The sequence below is a fragment of the Spermophilus citellus genome (assembly GCF_964194105.1).
Source record: "Spermophilus citellus genome assembly, chromosome: 3".
In the NCBI taxonomy this organism is placed as follows: domain Eukaryota; kingdom Metazoa; phylum Chordata; class Mammalia; order Rodentia; family Sciuridae; genus Spermophilus; species Spermophilus citellus.
The window spans coordinates 170,835,169-170,851,447 of NC_138184.1; the positions used below are offsets into that span (position 1 = coordinate 170,835,169).

At 34.6% G+C, this 16,279-nt stretch overlaps 1 protein-coding gene across 3 annotated transcripts in view; it reads left to right on the forward strand.

Moving 5' to 3' along the window:
- The window catches only part of MAGI2 (membrane associated guanylate kinase, WW and PDZ domain containing 2), a 1,381,189-nt gene that overhangs the window by 893,173 nt on the left and 471,737 nt on the right, over positions 1-16,279 (forward strand). For all 3 annotated transcript variants that reach the window (XM_081288532.1, XM_081288533.1, XM_081288534.1), the window contains exon 4: positions 13,297-13,512. In XM_081288532.1, coding sequence (XP_081144658.1) covers positions 13,297-13,512 — 216 coding nt within the window. The remainder of the gene's footprint in view (positions 1-13,296; positions 13,513-16,279) is intronic.

The following is a 16,279-nucleotide window of genomic DNA, read 5'->3' on the forward strand; positions in this document are numbered from 1 at the left end:
GTTTTCCTGGCTTTTCATACAGTGGGTACATTTTCATCTTTTTCATCTTTAGTTTAAATAGCATCTCCTCAGATAGGCCTTTCTAACCCACACTGTGTAAAGTAATTCTCTCTTTTTATTCTCTTATATTGCACTAGTTATGTCCTTTATTTATATTACTCATTCACCTGATTAATTTTTAATATGTTTCTCTTCTGAATTCAGTTCCTTGAAGACAATAGGTTTATCCAAATTGGTTATTTGCTGGGAAGATTTTAAGTGCTCAGTTAATGAAAGGACAGCTGTGACTGCAAAATTTTGAGAGGCAATTGGTTACTACATAGGTTGATAACCTGTAGCTTGTGGACCAAATCCACTCCACTATTTTTGTACAGCTAGGAGATAAGAATGGCACTGACCATGTGCCAATGTTGTTCTAGAGGCTGGGAAACAGACCTAAATGATAAGTGACTCCTTTTGAGAAGCTAAAAGTTAGAGCTATTCAGACATTAAACGAATACTTCCAATAAAATGGAAGGGCTGTAAGAAGAAATATAAATAAACTGTCATAGAGCCATCAATTGGTGCCTGAATGCTTGTGAAGAACTTTTCTCAAGAGTATTCTTTTGGAAATTAAGATTGATAGGAATATCTAATGTTTCTGAGTGGGGGGGGGTGACCATCCTTTAACCTGGGCATACTAAATCACAGCATCTTTTATTTAAAAAAAAATCATGAGTATTAGGAGAAAATTTAGGAGAATGGTCTATTCCCAAGAGAAAGAGGAGGTCATCATGAAAAAGCTTACCATTCTTCACGTGCAAGCAGCTAATCTTGTTTCTAACTAAACAATATTCCGTACTTTTGTTTTCTTCCCTTGATATCAGAGTACCCTTGTAAATCCTGTAACCATCACCTCTCACTAGCCCAAGCCACCATCATTACCCCACTGCAGCAGACCTCTCATTGGCCTCGGGACTTTCCCTCTTGATGCCTCCAATCCATTCTACATTATGGCAAGCTATTTTAAAAACAAATTTGCATGCTTTTAAAAACCTGCAGTGGTTTTTCATTGTTGTTGTTTTGTTTTGTTTTCTGAGGGAAACGGACCCATATTTTTAGCAAAGTCTAGTAGGCACCGTATGATCTCAAGCTTAAATGCTCCCCCCATGTTCTGGCTCCAGCCACATATCTTCCAAGGGTTAGGGCTCCAGATTCAAGGATTTGCAGATTTGCTCCCTCAGCCTGGAATGTTCTTCCCTCCTGCATCCGCTAGGCCTATTCTTTCTTCACTTCACTTACTTTTCTAAGCTTAGTTTAGACACTTGAGTCTGGGGAAGCTGTTCCTTCCCTGACTCCACCCGGTCCCCAAAATTAGAAGCAGAAAATACACAGACCACACTGGAAACAGAGCACCCTCCTCCTCTCCTCCCCTTCATTTTAAATTTCATTTCATTCTTTTTTTCATGCATATATTCATTCCTTTAGTTCTCTTCTCTCATCAATTCAATAAATTTTCTATAATAAATTTTTATTCCTGAGTTTCCTAACTTACTACAGAATGAGAGGATGTCATAAAAGGCAAAGCTACAGTGTGAAAATCTGAGGAACAGGTGAGCCCTCTGCAATAAAATATGATTGAAGAATTAATGGTTATTTTCTAGAGCCTAAGGTATAAAGTACCACTAGTTCTGACAGAGTTTATCATGAGGTTGAATTTCATAGGTAGTGAGTAAAGGGGATTCAGGGCGGGAATCTGGATTATTTGAGACTTGCTAGCTTCATGCAGACAGATCCTTTGTTTAGAAATCCAAAACCCTTGTCTTATTCAGCTTTCTGGGTTGGTTGGTGTTTTTCTGGCTTATGGATTAGTACTACTTACATCTAAATTGCTACTAACTATAGCCATACTCTAACCATGTAGGACTTATGTTTCTAAATGTCTCACAGATCACAAGATAATCACAGTGAAAACATTGCCTCTAAAATAAAAAGGAGGAAATTTTAAAGTGCCACATAGACTAAAATATAAAGTTGGAATGTCTCATATACAGCCTTCCACAAAGTAATCATAGTTTACACCCTATGGGAGACATACTTAGAACTAATTCATCAACAGAGATGGAGATAAAGACTTGGAAAAAAATAGAAAAAGTCTGAAACTATAACCACTTTTCTAGAAGAGTACATGCAAATAGCAGAAGCAAACAGAAAAATGACTGTTCTTCATGTTTATATCAAGAAAGAAAATGAGTCCAGCTTTTCAAGTAATTGAAATTACTGCCTTCAATTTACAATTACTCTCTATTTATTGCCAATCCAGAACTTTATAATATGATGACAAAGAATTATAACCTGTTGCAATTACCTTTTTTAAAATTAATTTATTTATTGGTTCTGGGGATTGAATTCAGGAACACTCTTCTTCTGAGTAATATCCCCAGTCACTTTACTCGAATTGCTAAAGTTGTCCAAGCTGGCCTCAAATTCATGATTCTCCTGCCTCAGATGCCCCAGTAGCAGGGATTACAGATATCTGTCATCATTCCTGGTGCCATCACATTTTAAAAAAAATTTCATTGTATAATTTTGGGATAAGAAATACTTTAGATATATGATCCTATATATAATTTCATAAATGAGGAAAACAAGGTTCACAGGAATTTAATATGTAATCCAAAGTCTTTGGGGAGATTAGTGGTAACCTCTGCAATAGGACTCTAAATCCTCTCTGCACAGAGTACCAGGCTTGGGAAAAATCTAGTAAACAAATTCTCCAAGTAGAAATAATATTTTTTTATTGTTTTTTTCCAGAACTTTATTAGCAACTGAGGATTAGAGATTTGATATTTGGCAAATTTCTTTAGTCTTTAACCAACAATCAAATTAAGATTAATCAAAAATTTCCCTGGGTACACTACTTGCATAGCAGTGACAAAAGAAAGTTTTAGAGGTCTCCTAATATTGCAGTAATTTTTTTTCAGTATCATAGTTAATAATTCCATTGGGAGAATGAAGTTTTATGACAAGCCATAAATGTTGTTTGAGAAACATAATATTGTCCTTGAGAGGTTCAGTTTCCTTTATCAATTTTTGAAGAAGTAAATTTAATTAAGATGACTATCATAAGAATCTGCTAAGCTTTGTGATTATAAATTCATTGAAATTTCACTTCTACTTTCTTATTTACTCATCCATGAAGAGACTTTCTTTTAATCATCTGCTCACTAGACACTTAAAAATCTTAAACAATTATTAATTATGTTAGTAACAAATATAAGTCCACTGAAAAAGCCAGACTTATCAATTTGTAACTAACTGGAATTATAAGTTATTTTTTCTGAATACTGGTTTCCAAAACATGTACATGGACATTTTGCACGGGTTCCCTGAGAGACTAGAGTCTTCTATCCACCCTACTAGGTACCCTGACTAGGCAGGATGACACCTGTACTGTGATTTGAGGAGCACTATAGACTCTTTTGAAAAATATATTCCCCCACTAGTTGACTAGTTGCTTTCCATAGTCTATGATTAACATTTTGGATTACCATCTGCAATCCTGTTAAAATACAAACATTATGTAGGATCTACTAAGCCATTTATATAGTCATTTATATCATAGTTCAAAATAGCTTATTGATGGTAACTCACTAACTTAGCAAGACCCAAAGGAAATTGAAAATGGTACACATGTAATGTATGGAAGAAGAAGAAAACTGAAATTGTTAGAAGTGTGATGTGGGAAAGTAGACTAGTGAGAGGAGGGTGTGGGGCACTGGGTATTGAACACTATGGAGTCTAACTTGAGAATGTGATACTGAGGTGATCCATAAAGGTGAAAAATAAGAATATGAATTTCTGCTTCTATTCTATTGCCACAAGTCAGCAATTCCTCTACTTCTGAGTTATAACTAATTATAAAGTCCCAATACTCCTCACACAAGTCCATACTTACATTTTTTTACTTGAAACATTCATTTATATTTAACATTCTAACCTAGATCTTGATAATAAATTTAAAAGTAAATTTTTCAAGTTTAGATAAAGTGACAAAATGTATGATCAGGAAGCAGGTGAAAAAGTGTCACTAAGAAATGGACATCTGTTAGATGCTTATTATTTCACATATATTCAGTGTAGCAAAGCAATCCAACAAGAGAAATATCAATGACATAATGTCACCTAAAACCATAAATGTATTTTGCTATTTACTCAATTTTTTCAGTCATTTTAAAATGGATTTTAATTCATCATTTATGAGAAAATGAGTTAATCAGGTGATTATAGAGTAACCTAACATGTTACTTGACACTAAGGGAATTATCTAAGGCCATTCTATCCAGTATCATAGCTCCTACTTTCATGTGGCTATTGAACATGTGAAAGAGGTCTTGTCCAAATTAAAATATGTTGCAAGTATAAGCTATACCCTGAATTTCAAAGATTAGATATGATAAAAAGTAAACTATTGCACTAATAACTTTATGTTGATTATACAGAGAATTAATAATGTGTTGGGCAAAGCAAAATATTATTAAAATTACTTTCAACTTTTTCAATGTAGGTAATTAGAAAATTTTGAATTACATATGTGGCTCATATCTGTGCTCACATTATTTTTTCTAGACAATGCTCCTCTAAAGAATTTAATATTATTTTAAAAAAGAATTCAATATTATTTAAATGTGATGTGCTTTTGATAAATGTGATATACTTTAAATTGGGTTTTAAAATTTCTTATGTTATTATAATTATAAATGTTAAAATGCTTTATTTTAAAAGCAGATGTATATTTGACATTAAAAAATCAAATGTGACTTCTTTCTGTTCTCTTGAGGATTTCCTTGCATAATTTCCTTATGTATGTTATTTGGTGGAAATGGGAACTGTTCTGAACTCTTCTGATAATGCCTGAAGAGTAGTCACTGCAGGGCAGAGTGTCTGATTTCCTTTAAATGAATGAACCACCTTATTTAGCCAGCCCATGGACTATTAGATTTAGCAATGATTGTCCTGTGCCTGTGCACATTAGCTAACATGTCTAAGGGGATGTTCTGTCTAAAGGACCACTGAGCTTCAAAACTGCTAGTCAAATTGAACTGTCTGCATGACTTTCTGTTGAGTATGGATGTGTAAAGTGAGACAGTAAAATTTAGAATTATGTCCTTGGGGACAAACTATTGTAAAATCAGCATTAACGTAATTTAAAATTCTTAGGTTGAGTTTCTTACAGAATAATTCAATTTCATGTATAAGAAAATAGAAATATTTACACTTTTGTACAATTGTGCACATTTTGAAAGTTACAGTTAAGAATTTTTTAAGATCCAATTGTATATAGTTTGATATAAATATCCTCCACAAAATATTATTTTGGTGTTTTCCCTATTTCTGGCTCATGCAAGATTAATGCTTTTTACCATAAGAGAAAAAGACCTTATCTTTTGAGGTTAGGGAGTTTCTACATCTTGGTTTTAAGCTACTAACTTTATATGACATGATGAGGAAATGACATGTTGGGTTTTTTTTTTCCAGACCCAAATTTAAGCCTCAGAATTGCTTACTAAAATAACTTCAAAAATCAGTTGACAAAAGCATTCTAAAGCAAGAATTTGTATCTGATTTTCTGTGAGGGAATGCAATTTTAGAAAAATATAATATTTGCTGGGTTATATTTACTCTAGTACTTATAAAATTTCTCGTTTACTAAATGTAGCCATCTGACTAATTCTTGCCATGTCTGACATGAGTTAGAATGAAGTTTGGTGCTGGTTTCAACTATTACTACCTCTTGTTTAAATGTTAAACATGTCCTTGAGTATGAATTTAGTTAGGATCCTCTCGTTTTATATCCATTTCTGCTACTATAAATCTAAATATCTGGTTGTGGATTCAAATGATAGTTTACTTATGATCTGGCAGGTTTTCTAATAAAATTGGTTATGATTGGATGGGAAACTGCCTTCTCCATTTAATGTCAGAGTCAAATTGTACAGGTGCCATTAAGAAGGCCAAGTATCAAACTGTTTGCTTCATTTATGGTCAGATTCTGAGTCACTTAAATTTTGCTACACATCATTCCCACATGAGGATCTTTCCTTAAAGCTCTCTGCAGATTCTGGGATGGGTGTGTTTTGTGCAAGCCCCTGCCATTCCTGCAGGTGTTCATCTTTCTTCTAGTGAACACAATTCAAAGTGATCAGTTCCCTAGTATTTTTAATGGCTATGGGACAGGTTTTAAATAAATTCATTTTTTTCCTCATTCCTAAAGTTAATTTGTAATGTCTTTCCTACTCTTTGTCATAATATCAGAATTTAAAAGTCTAAAGAACATGATACATCGCAGGAAAAACTCTTTTGCTATCTGTTACTATTCAACAAAAACCTGAGGGTCCAAAGAAGGGACAGTTTAAAATTCATTTAGGTGGTTTCCTATTCCTTTTTCACCCCGAGCCTCATGGTTAAAATCAATGTGTGTAGACCCTTTGGAAGACAAAAACATGGTTTAAAAATTCTCTCATACTAAGACTTCTGTGGTAATTTTTTTTGTTTGTTTTGTTTTGTTTTGTTGGGTTTTTTTTGGGGGGGGTGCTAGAGATTGAACCCTGGGGCACTTAACCACTGACCCACATCCCCAGCCCTTTTTTTTCCATACATATTTTTTATTTTGAGACCTACATTTAAAAAGTTGAAAGTAATTTTAGCTACATTGAAAAAGTTATAAGTAATTTTTCACTAAATTGCTGACACTGACTTCAAATTTGTGATCCTCCTGCCTCTGCCTCCCGAGCCACTGGAATTACAGGCATGCATTGCTGCACCCAGGTGGGAAGCAATGCAGTAAGGAAGAAGGAAATTAGGTTTTCTTCTTCTTTCCTTGATGGTCTTCTAGTACAGTATGTGAAGAAGTTATTAGAGTGTTTCTCTCATCTCCTTCTGATGGGCTGGAATAGATCTTCCTAAAAGAGAGCAAGGGATTAGATTTTCCAAGGGCAGCTTTAGATGGGTTGACTTCATAACGGTGTCATCGATTTTAGTTCCTCTCCCTTTGCAATGAACGAGTAGGTCACTGTCCAGTGTAAATGGGCACTTATTAAATGTTTTTATTTTTATAAAATAAATTATTGACATTTTATGGACTATTCTTTTTACTCAAATTTATAAGAGCTTTTCCATTTTTATAATATTAGAAATAAGTGCATTCACCCTGTTATACTTTCTTATAGCCACATCTTTATGAAAAAAGTATTCATGCATAAGTGCTTAGCTGAAGAATAAATTGGACTCCTCAAATAATTGTCACATTAATTTTCTAGTCATTGATGAAAAATAAGGCTGTGTAAGTTCACAGATTATCCCAATATGACAGAAATAAGTAGATAATTTTATGTATCATTTTAAGATCATAGTAAGTTAGTAGAATTTGATTTTAAAGTCGAATGAAACTGCTGATGTATATATAGGTCATTCTTTACAGACATATTCAGTGAAGGTTCAGAAAAAACTTATTTCTTCCTACTTCCTCCCCAAAGTGTGCACATTGCTTATTCTTGGAAGAGGGAAGAGACAAAAATCACCCGAAATGTTCCTGTAGTATGATTTGGCAGCAAGATTGCCTTTCCCTTTAGAAACTGATACACTTGTGCTCGTTGATTGCGGCTTGGAATGAAGTCCTTTAGCAAGAATTCTGGGCAAGATGCATGTTGTCACACTCCCCCACTTCCCCCCTCTTAAACAGGTCTAGACTTTCCACTTGCTTCATGTATAGTATTGAGAAAGTTTAATTTCTCAGGGTCCATATCTTCTTAACTGCAGAGGCAGAATGACTTCATACTGTCTGGCGATGAATAAATGGCAAAAGTAGTCACCATATCTTGAGCATCTGCTGTGATCCACTCATACCATTTATCCTCTCATTGTCATTAACCTTTATAGCAACACTGTGGCGTAAGAGGAATGCTAATTCACATTTGGTACAAGAGTACATATGTAAAATGCCCATTACAGCATCCAGCTCAGTAAATTGTAGTTCTGGGAATAATATTAATAATAGTTATTATCACTTTTTAAAAATATTATTATTTACAAGGTGGGGTCTCACTATGTTGTCCAAGCTGGTCTTGAACTCCTGGACTCATGTGATCCTCCCGCCTCAGCCTCCTGAGTGCTGGCACTGCAGGCTTGTACTACCTTGCCCATTTATTGTTGCTTTTGTTACTGTTGTCATTTTACAGCTGCACTCCTGTTTTATTTAGCAAAATCAATTTAAGGATATTAAGAGGAATCGAGATTAAGGGACACAAAGATTAGATGAGGGAATTCAAACTCAGGATTTTTTCATCAAGATCAATGCTGTTCACCATCACATTATCTTGTTGGGGGTGGGGGGTGGTTTGCTTGTTTTTTGAGACTTCTACATTCACTAAATCCTGACACTATGCATAGGATCACTTTATTCTTAGTGGGACAATATTTTCAAATTATATTTTAAAACAGTTTGATATTTGAAAACATGCTGATATGATTTTTAAAAGGCATTTTTTATTCTTGTATATGAAGCTATATACACTTCAAGAGTAATTTCACTGGCTTACATACTTGTTGGCTTGGCTGATTCTTCTGCTGTTTCTCTGAGTGTTCCTTATGCAATAGGATAAAAATCTTGCTTTGGTATAATAGATTATTCCCCATGAAATGTATTTCTCTCTGTAGTAACTGGATTGTTTCTGTACCACTTTTAAACTACTATTTTTGCTAATGAAGATAATCTAATGTCTTACCTAATGATTCATACAATTCATACAATTTTACATACAAAAAATTAATCTGTTAGTTTCATGAATAGAGTTGTGGAAAAAGACTATTACTATATAAATTGGCACATGATACTAATAGGTATAATTACTTAATAAAATTCATCAGGACCTGTTATTTAATATTTAGCTTAGCCCATGGTATGCATTTACTTCTAATTTTAAAAAAATTATTTACTTTTGGGAATTTTTTTTTTGGTACTGTTGATTGAGCCCAGGGGCACTTTGCCACTGAGCCACATCTGCAGCTCAGTAAATTGTGGTGGAAGATGTGGGATCTGATTTTTTTCTACAGAACTAAACTTCAAGCAGTTTTCTTAACCTCAGTAGAGCTCGGTTTATCTATAAAAGGGGAATAGCAATAACTGTTAAAGTCACTTGTGTTCTGGGCTTTAAACAACCAAAAATAATCCACTTAAGTTAAACACAAGAGTTATGTGCTGAAGAGATAAGAGATGGCTTTCTTTTATTTTTGAGACAGGGTCTCACTAAATTGTTGAGGCTGGCATCAAACTTACAGTTCACCTGCCTCAGCCTTTCCAGTCACTGGGATTACAGATATGCAACATCACGCCAGTTCCTTCAGGGAAATTTGAAACTTAAAACATAAATGAATTAAGAAACACTGAAGTGTGATCTGTTTTTCTTAGAAATATGTATATTTAAAGGCATTAAAGTTTCAGAATACTACTAAAATTATATCATTTATTGAGATGTATGAGGGTTATTTACTAGTTTTTATATTATGTTTATTAGACAAGTATATATTAAGATTCCACAGAAAGCAGAGCAGTGTACTGAGAATTTTGCTAGCCCTTAGGAATGCCGACATATAATAGTTCATTAACTTCTTGGAGCAGCTAGTGATTTCTGTTTGGCTCAGAATTTGACCATTACGTATAAGGATTTGATGTATATGAAATTCTCCAAATCAAAATAAAAAGTAACTTTTAGCAAAATGTACACTGTCTACTTTGCAGAGTCTGTAATGGAGCAAAAAAAAAAAAACCCACTACCACATGCATTTATAAGAACCACTTTACAAAGTAAAAATCTTTCCTTACATTACTCTTACAACTGTGAATATCTAAAAAAATGAGCAAGAACACTGGTAGCATGGCAATTCTTCAGGATATTTGCTCACTTTATGCCAGCATGAGGTCACACTGCCATTAAAAACATTGCACTTTTACAGTTTACAAGCTCTTCCTCATGCATTCTGACTTCATCTCGATGACAACCAAGTGAGGAAGGCAAGTGGAGTGGAATGTTGTTATTTCTGCCTGCCCAGCATCCCAAAGCCCTTTCCCTGTGGGGAGATCCCACAAATGAAATTTGTGGAAAATAAAATGGGCTCTTCCTCTGTCTCCTGAGACTAACAGCCACCGCCTATCTTCTCAGCACATCACTGGTGTGTAACCTAAGTGGAATATGTTTTGGTTGTTTACAATCCAGAACACAAGTGACTTTAACAGTTATTGCTATTCCCCTTTTATAGATAGAGAATCTGAGCCCTACTGAGGTTAAGTAAACTACTTGAAGTTTAGTTCTGTAGAAAAGCCTAGATCCTACATCTTCCAATTCAGGGTTGTTTCTTTCACGGCACTCTGCTTTCCCAGATATCATCAATGACCTCTCCAGAAATCGAGGTGTGTTCCGTCTTCCTCTATATCTCCTTGATGCAGTGTTTAATACATTTGCTGTTTCAATGCTTATCTGTATGACGTCAAATTTGATTTTCTACACCAGACTGTTGAATACCTTGGGAAAAAAAAGATTTTTTTATACTCCTTATTTTCCCACAAACACATCCTGGAGTACCTGGGTGCAGAGTCAGTAGTAATAAAGATTTTAATGAGTGAGCAAATGAGTGCATAAATTACTCAATTAACCAAAAAGAACAACATGGGCTTGAAGTTGATGTTAAAAGTATGAGATTCGTTTTTACAAACAATACCACTGTTCTTTATCAATCAAAATTTTAGAATATTTTAAATAAGTGATTTGTCTTGAACATATACAGGCAAATCGCATGCTTATTTATGTGCCAGGTTGTTATTATAGAGATAAATAAGAATTAGTCTCTCTTTTAAGTCTCCCAGACTGATTGGAAAAACAAATGATTCCATATCTCAGATAATAGAGCTATGGGAACAAGCTGTGGTGATATGGATAATGATTAGAGCCTCAGGACTGTCAGCAGCCGTCGGAACCACACACCTGGCATGAAGCTACAGCTCTGAGCAGGGTACTGAACATATCAAGGCCAACAGCCACAGCTCCTTGGAAGCCGCAGAAAAGCACAAGGTGCTTTACATCTCTAAAACAGTGTGGGACTTAAAAAAAAAAAAAAGTCATGTGGATTCTTTCCTTTTTTAAGGGACACAATACCTTTTTTTTAATTTATTTTTTTTTTTGGTTGTTCACAACATTACAAAGCTCTTGACATATCATATTACATACATTAGATTGAAGTGGGTTATGAACTCCCAATTTTACCCCAAATGCAGATTGCAGAATCATGTCGGTTACACATCCACAATTTTACATAATGTCATATTAGTGACTGTTGTATTCTGCTACCTTTCGTATCCCCTACTATCCCCCCTCCCCTTCCCTCACATCTTCTCTCTCTACCCCCATCTACTGTAATTCATTTCTCTCGTTTATTTTCCCATTCCCCTCACAATCTCTTATATGTAATTTTGTATAGCAATGAGGGTCTCCCTTCATTTCCATGCAATTTCCCTTTTCTCTCCCTTTCCCTCCCATCTCATGTCTCTGTTTAAAGTTAATCTTTTCTTCCTGCTCTTCCTCCCTACTCTGTTCATAGTTGCTCTCATTATATCAAAGAAGACATTTGGTATTTGTTTTTTAGGGATTGGCTAGCTTCACTAAGCATAATCTGCTCTAATGCCATCCATTTCCCTGCAAACTCCATGATTTTGTCATTTTTTAGTGCTGCGTAATATTCCATGGTGTATAAATGCCACATTTTTTTATCCATTCATCTATTGAAGGGCATCTGGGTTGGTTCCACAGTCTAGCTATCGTGAATTGTGCTGCTATGAACATCGACGTGACAGTATCCCTGTAGCATGCTTTTTTAAGGTCTTCAGGGAATAGTCCGAGAAGGGCAATAGCAGGGTCAAATGGTGGTTCCATTCCCAGCTTTCCAAGAAATCTCCAAACTGCTTTCCAAATTGGCCGCACCAATTTGCAGTCCCACCAGCAATGTACAAGTGTACCCTTTTCTCCACATCCTCGCCAGAACTTGTTGTTGTTTGACTTCCTAATGGCTGCCAATCTTACTGGAGTGAGATGGTATCTTAGGGTGGTTTTGATTTGCATTTCTCTGACTGCTAGAGATGGTGAGCATTTTTTCATGTACTTGTTGATTGATTGTATATCCTCCTCTGAGAAGTGTCTGTTCAGGTCCTTGGCCCATTTGTTGATTGGGTTATTTGTTATCTTATTGTCTAATTTTTTGAGTTCTTTGTATACTCTGGATATTAGGGCTCTATCTGAAGTATGAGGAGTAAAAATTTGTTCCCAGGATGTAGGCTCCCTATTTACCTCTCTTGTTGTTTCTTTTGCTGAGAAAAAACTTTTTAGTTTAATTAAGTCCCATTTGTTGATTCTTGTTATTAACTCTTGTGCTATGGGTGTCCTATTGAGGAATTTGGAGCCCGACCCCACAGTATGTAGATCGTAGCCAACTTTTTCTTCTATCAGACGCAGAGTCTCTGATTTGATATCAAGCTCCTTGATCCATTTTGAGTTAACTTTTGTGCATGGCGAGAGAAAGGGATTCAGTTTCATTTTGTTGCATATGGATTTCCAGTTTTCCCAACACCATTTGTTGAAGATGCTATCCTTCCTCCATTGCATGCTTTTAGCCCCTTTATCAAATATAAGATAGTTGTAACTTTGTGGATTAGTCTTGGGGAACACAATACCTTTATTTTATTATATTATATTTATTTTTATGTGGTACTGAAGCTGGAACCTGGTGCCTCGGAATGCTAGGCAAGCGCTCTACCACTGAGCCATAACCCCAGCCGCTACATGGACTTTTAACCTAATTATCGTTAAAAGTTTATATTCAAGTCTTGTCATCAAAATCACTTGAATAATTTTGAAATTAACTGTATCATTTGAGAATAATGCATGAGACTATTTTTTGTTTCAATACAAAGATGATAATGAAAATAGATCTCTGTCTTTATGCATTAAAGCCCAATACAGTAGAAACAACAAAGGACATAAAACCACATACGTGTATGTATGTATGTGTGTGTGTGTGTGTGTGTGTGTGTATATATATATATGTATATATATATATATATATATATTAGATTGAATATATATATATATATTAGATTGAATATATATATATTAGATTGAATCAAAATTTGTCAATATGATTTCCATTTTTGTACAAGTTATGCAAGCAGATGGAGAAAAACTTAACTCCAGAATGTTTGGATATCATTTGCAGACAATTACTACGGTACCCCAAAGCCTCCAGCTGAACCAGCACCATTATTATTAAATGTAACAGACCAGATACTTCCGGGAGCCACTCCAAGTGCTGAAGGAAAACGGAAGAGAAATAAGTCAGTGAGCAACATGGAGAAAGCAAGTATAGAGCCTCCTGAGGAGGAGGAGGAGGAAAGGCCTGTGGTCAACGGAAATGGAGTCGCAGTAACGCCAGGTTGGTCATTCGTATTCTTCATAAATTCATCACTTTTTCATTTTAGGTGTGGGTATCACATATTGTTGAATCTGTGTGTGTTCAGGTGTTAATATACTGCCATTATCTTTAAAGGGGGAAGATGATATTTTTTTGAGAGACGTGTTTATTTTTTATTTTTGTGATGTGATGTATATTTTGATTGTTTCCATTAGTGCATTATAATTATCCATAATAGTGGAGTTCATTGTGACATATTCATACATCCACATAACAGAGTTGGCTCCATTTCATTCCCCAGTACATCCCCTTTCCCTCCTGGCTTTCCTTCTGGTGATCCCGTTCAGCTGCTCTGCTGTTCTCCCTTCTATTTTAAAATTTTTTTAAAGTTGTAGATGGCCACAGTACCTTTATTTTATATATTTATTTATATGTGGTGCTAAGAATCAAACCCAGGGCCTCACACATGCTAGGCAAGTGCTCTACACTGAGTCTCAACCCCAGTCCCTTTCCTTCTATTTTTGTGACATTGATTTTTTTTTACATGACAGTATAATGCATTTATGCACTTTGATATATCATACATAGATGGGATATAATTTCTTATTTTTCTGAGTGTACATGTTGTAGAATCACATTGGTCATGCAGTCACATATATACATAAAGTAATAATGTCTGTTTTGTCCTACTATACTTCCCTCTACCTAATCTAAGGTAACTCTGTTCTTCTCTAATACTCCCCTCTTTCTTGTGAATTAGCATCCACATATTAGAGAAAACAATTAGGCCTTTGGTGTTTGGGGATTGGCTTATTTCATTTAGCATGATATTATTCAACTCCATTTATTTACTGGCAAAATTCCATAATTTCATTCTTCTTTAAAGCGGAGTAATATTTCATTAAATATATATACCACATTTTCTTTATCCATTCGTCTATTTCAGGACACCTAGGTTGGTTCCATAGTTTAGCTATTGTGAATTGAGCTGCTATAAACATTGATGTGGCTGCATTACTGTAGTATGCTGATTTTATACTGTAGTATAAACCAAGGAGTGGAGTAACTGGGTCAAACATGGTTCCATTCCAAGTTTTCTGAGGAATCTCCATACTGCTTTCCATAGTGGTTGTATCAATTTTTAGTTGCACCAGCAATATATGAGTGCACCATTTTCCCCACATCCTCACCAACATTTTTTATTCTCTGTATTTTTGATGATTGCCATTCTGTTTGGAGTGAGATGAAATCTTAGAGTAGTTTTGATTTGCATTTCTCTGATTGTTAGAGATGTTGAACACTTTTTTATATATTTATTGATTGGTTATATTTCTTCTTCTGTGAGGTATCTGTTCAGTTCCTTAGCCCATTTATTGATTGGGTTATTTGTTTTGTTTGGTGTTAAGTTTTTTGAGTTCTTTATATATCCTAGAGATTAATGCTTTATGGGAGGTACATGTAGTGAATATTTTCTTCGAATCTGTAGGCTCTCTCCTCACATTATTTATTATTTCCTTTACTGAGAAAAAACTTTTTAATTTGAATCCATATCATTTATTCATTCTTTTTAAAAAATATTTATTAGTTGTTGATGGTCATTTATTTATTTATATGTGGTGCTGAGAATTGAACCCAGTGCCTCACACATGCTAGGCAAGCACTCTACCACTGAGCCACAACCCCAACCCCTCATTTATTGATTCTTGATTTTATTTCTTGAACTTTAGGGTCTTGTTAAGGAAATCAGATCCTAGGCCAACATGGTGAAGATTTGGGTATACTTTTTCTTCTATTAGGCTCAGGGTCTCTGTTCTAGTGCCTAAGTCTTTGATCCACTTTGAGTTGACTTTTGCACAGTGTGAGAGATAGAGATTTAATATCATTTTGCTACTTACAGATTGTTTTGCCAGCACCATTTGTTGAATAAGCTATCTTTTCTCCAGTGAATGTTTTTGGCAACCTTGTCTAGACCACAGCACAATAATACTGGGTGACTTTAACATGACTGGACAGATCTTCTAAACAAAAACTCAGTAAGGAAACTATAGAACTAAATAATACAAACAGTAATTTAGACTTAACAGACATATATAGAATATTTCATCTATCAATGAGCAAATATACTTTCTTCTCAGCAGCACATGGCTTCTTCTCTAAAATAGACCATATCTTGTACCACAAAGCAATTCTTAGTAAATTCAAAAAAGTAGAGATACTACCCTGCATTCTATCAGATCACAATGAAATTAGAAATCAATAATAAAAAAATGGAAGATAAAATTAAAAATGTAACAAATGGAGACTAAATAATACACGATTAAGTGATGAAGGGATAGTAGGAGTAATCAAGGATGAAATAAAAAAAATTCTTAGAAGTAAATGAGAATATAGATACAACATATCAAAATCTCTGGGACACTATGAAAGCAGTACAAAGAGGAAAGTTTATTGCACTGAGCACCTTCATTAAAAAAAGTCAACAAATAAATGACCTAACTAACACTACATCTCAAAGCCTTAGAAAAAGAAGAGCAAATGAATCCTAAAAGCAGTAGAAAACAGGAAATAATTAAAATCAGAGCTGAAATCAATGAAATTGAAACAAAAGAAACAATTCAAAAAATTGACAAAATTAATAGTTAGTTCTTTGAAAAAAATAAATAAAATAGATAACCCCCTGCCCATGTTAACAAAGAGAAAAAGAGAGAAAATTCAAGTTACTAAAATACAAGATAAAGAAGGAAATATCACAACGGACATGTTTGAATTACAGAAGATAATTAGAAAC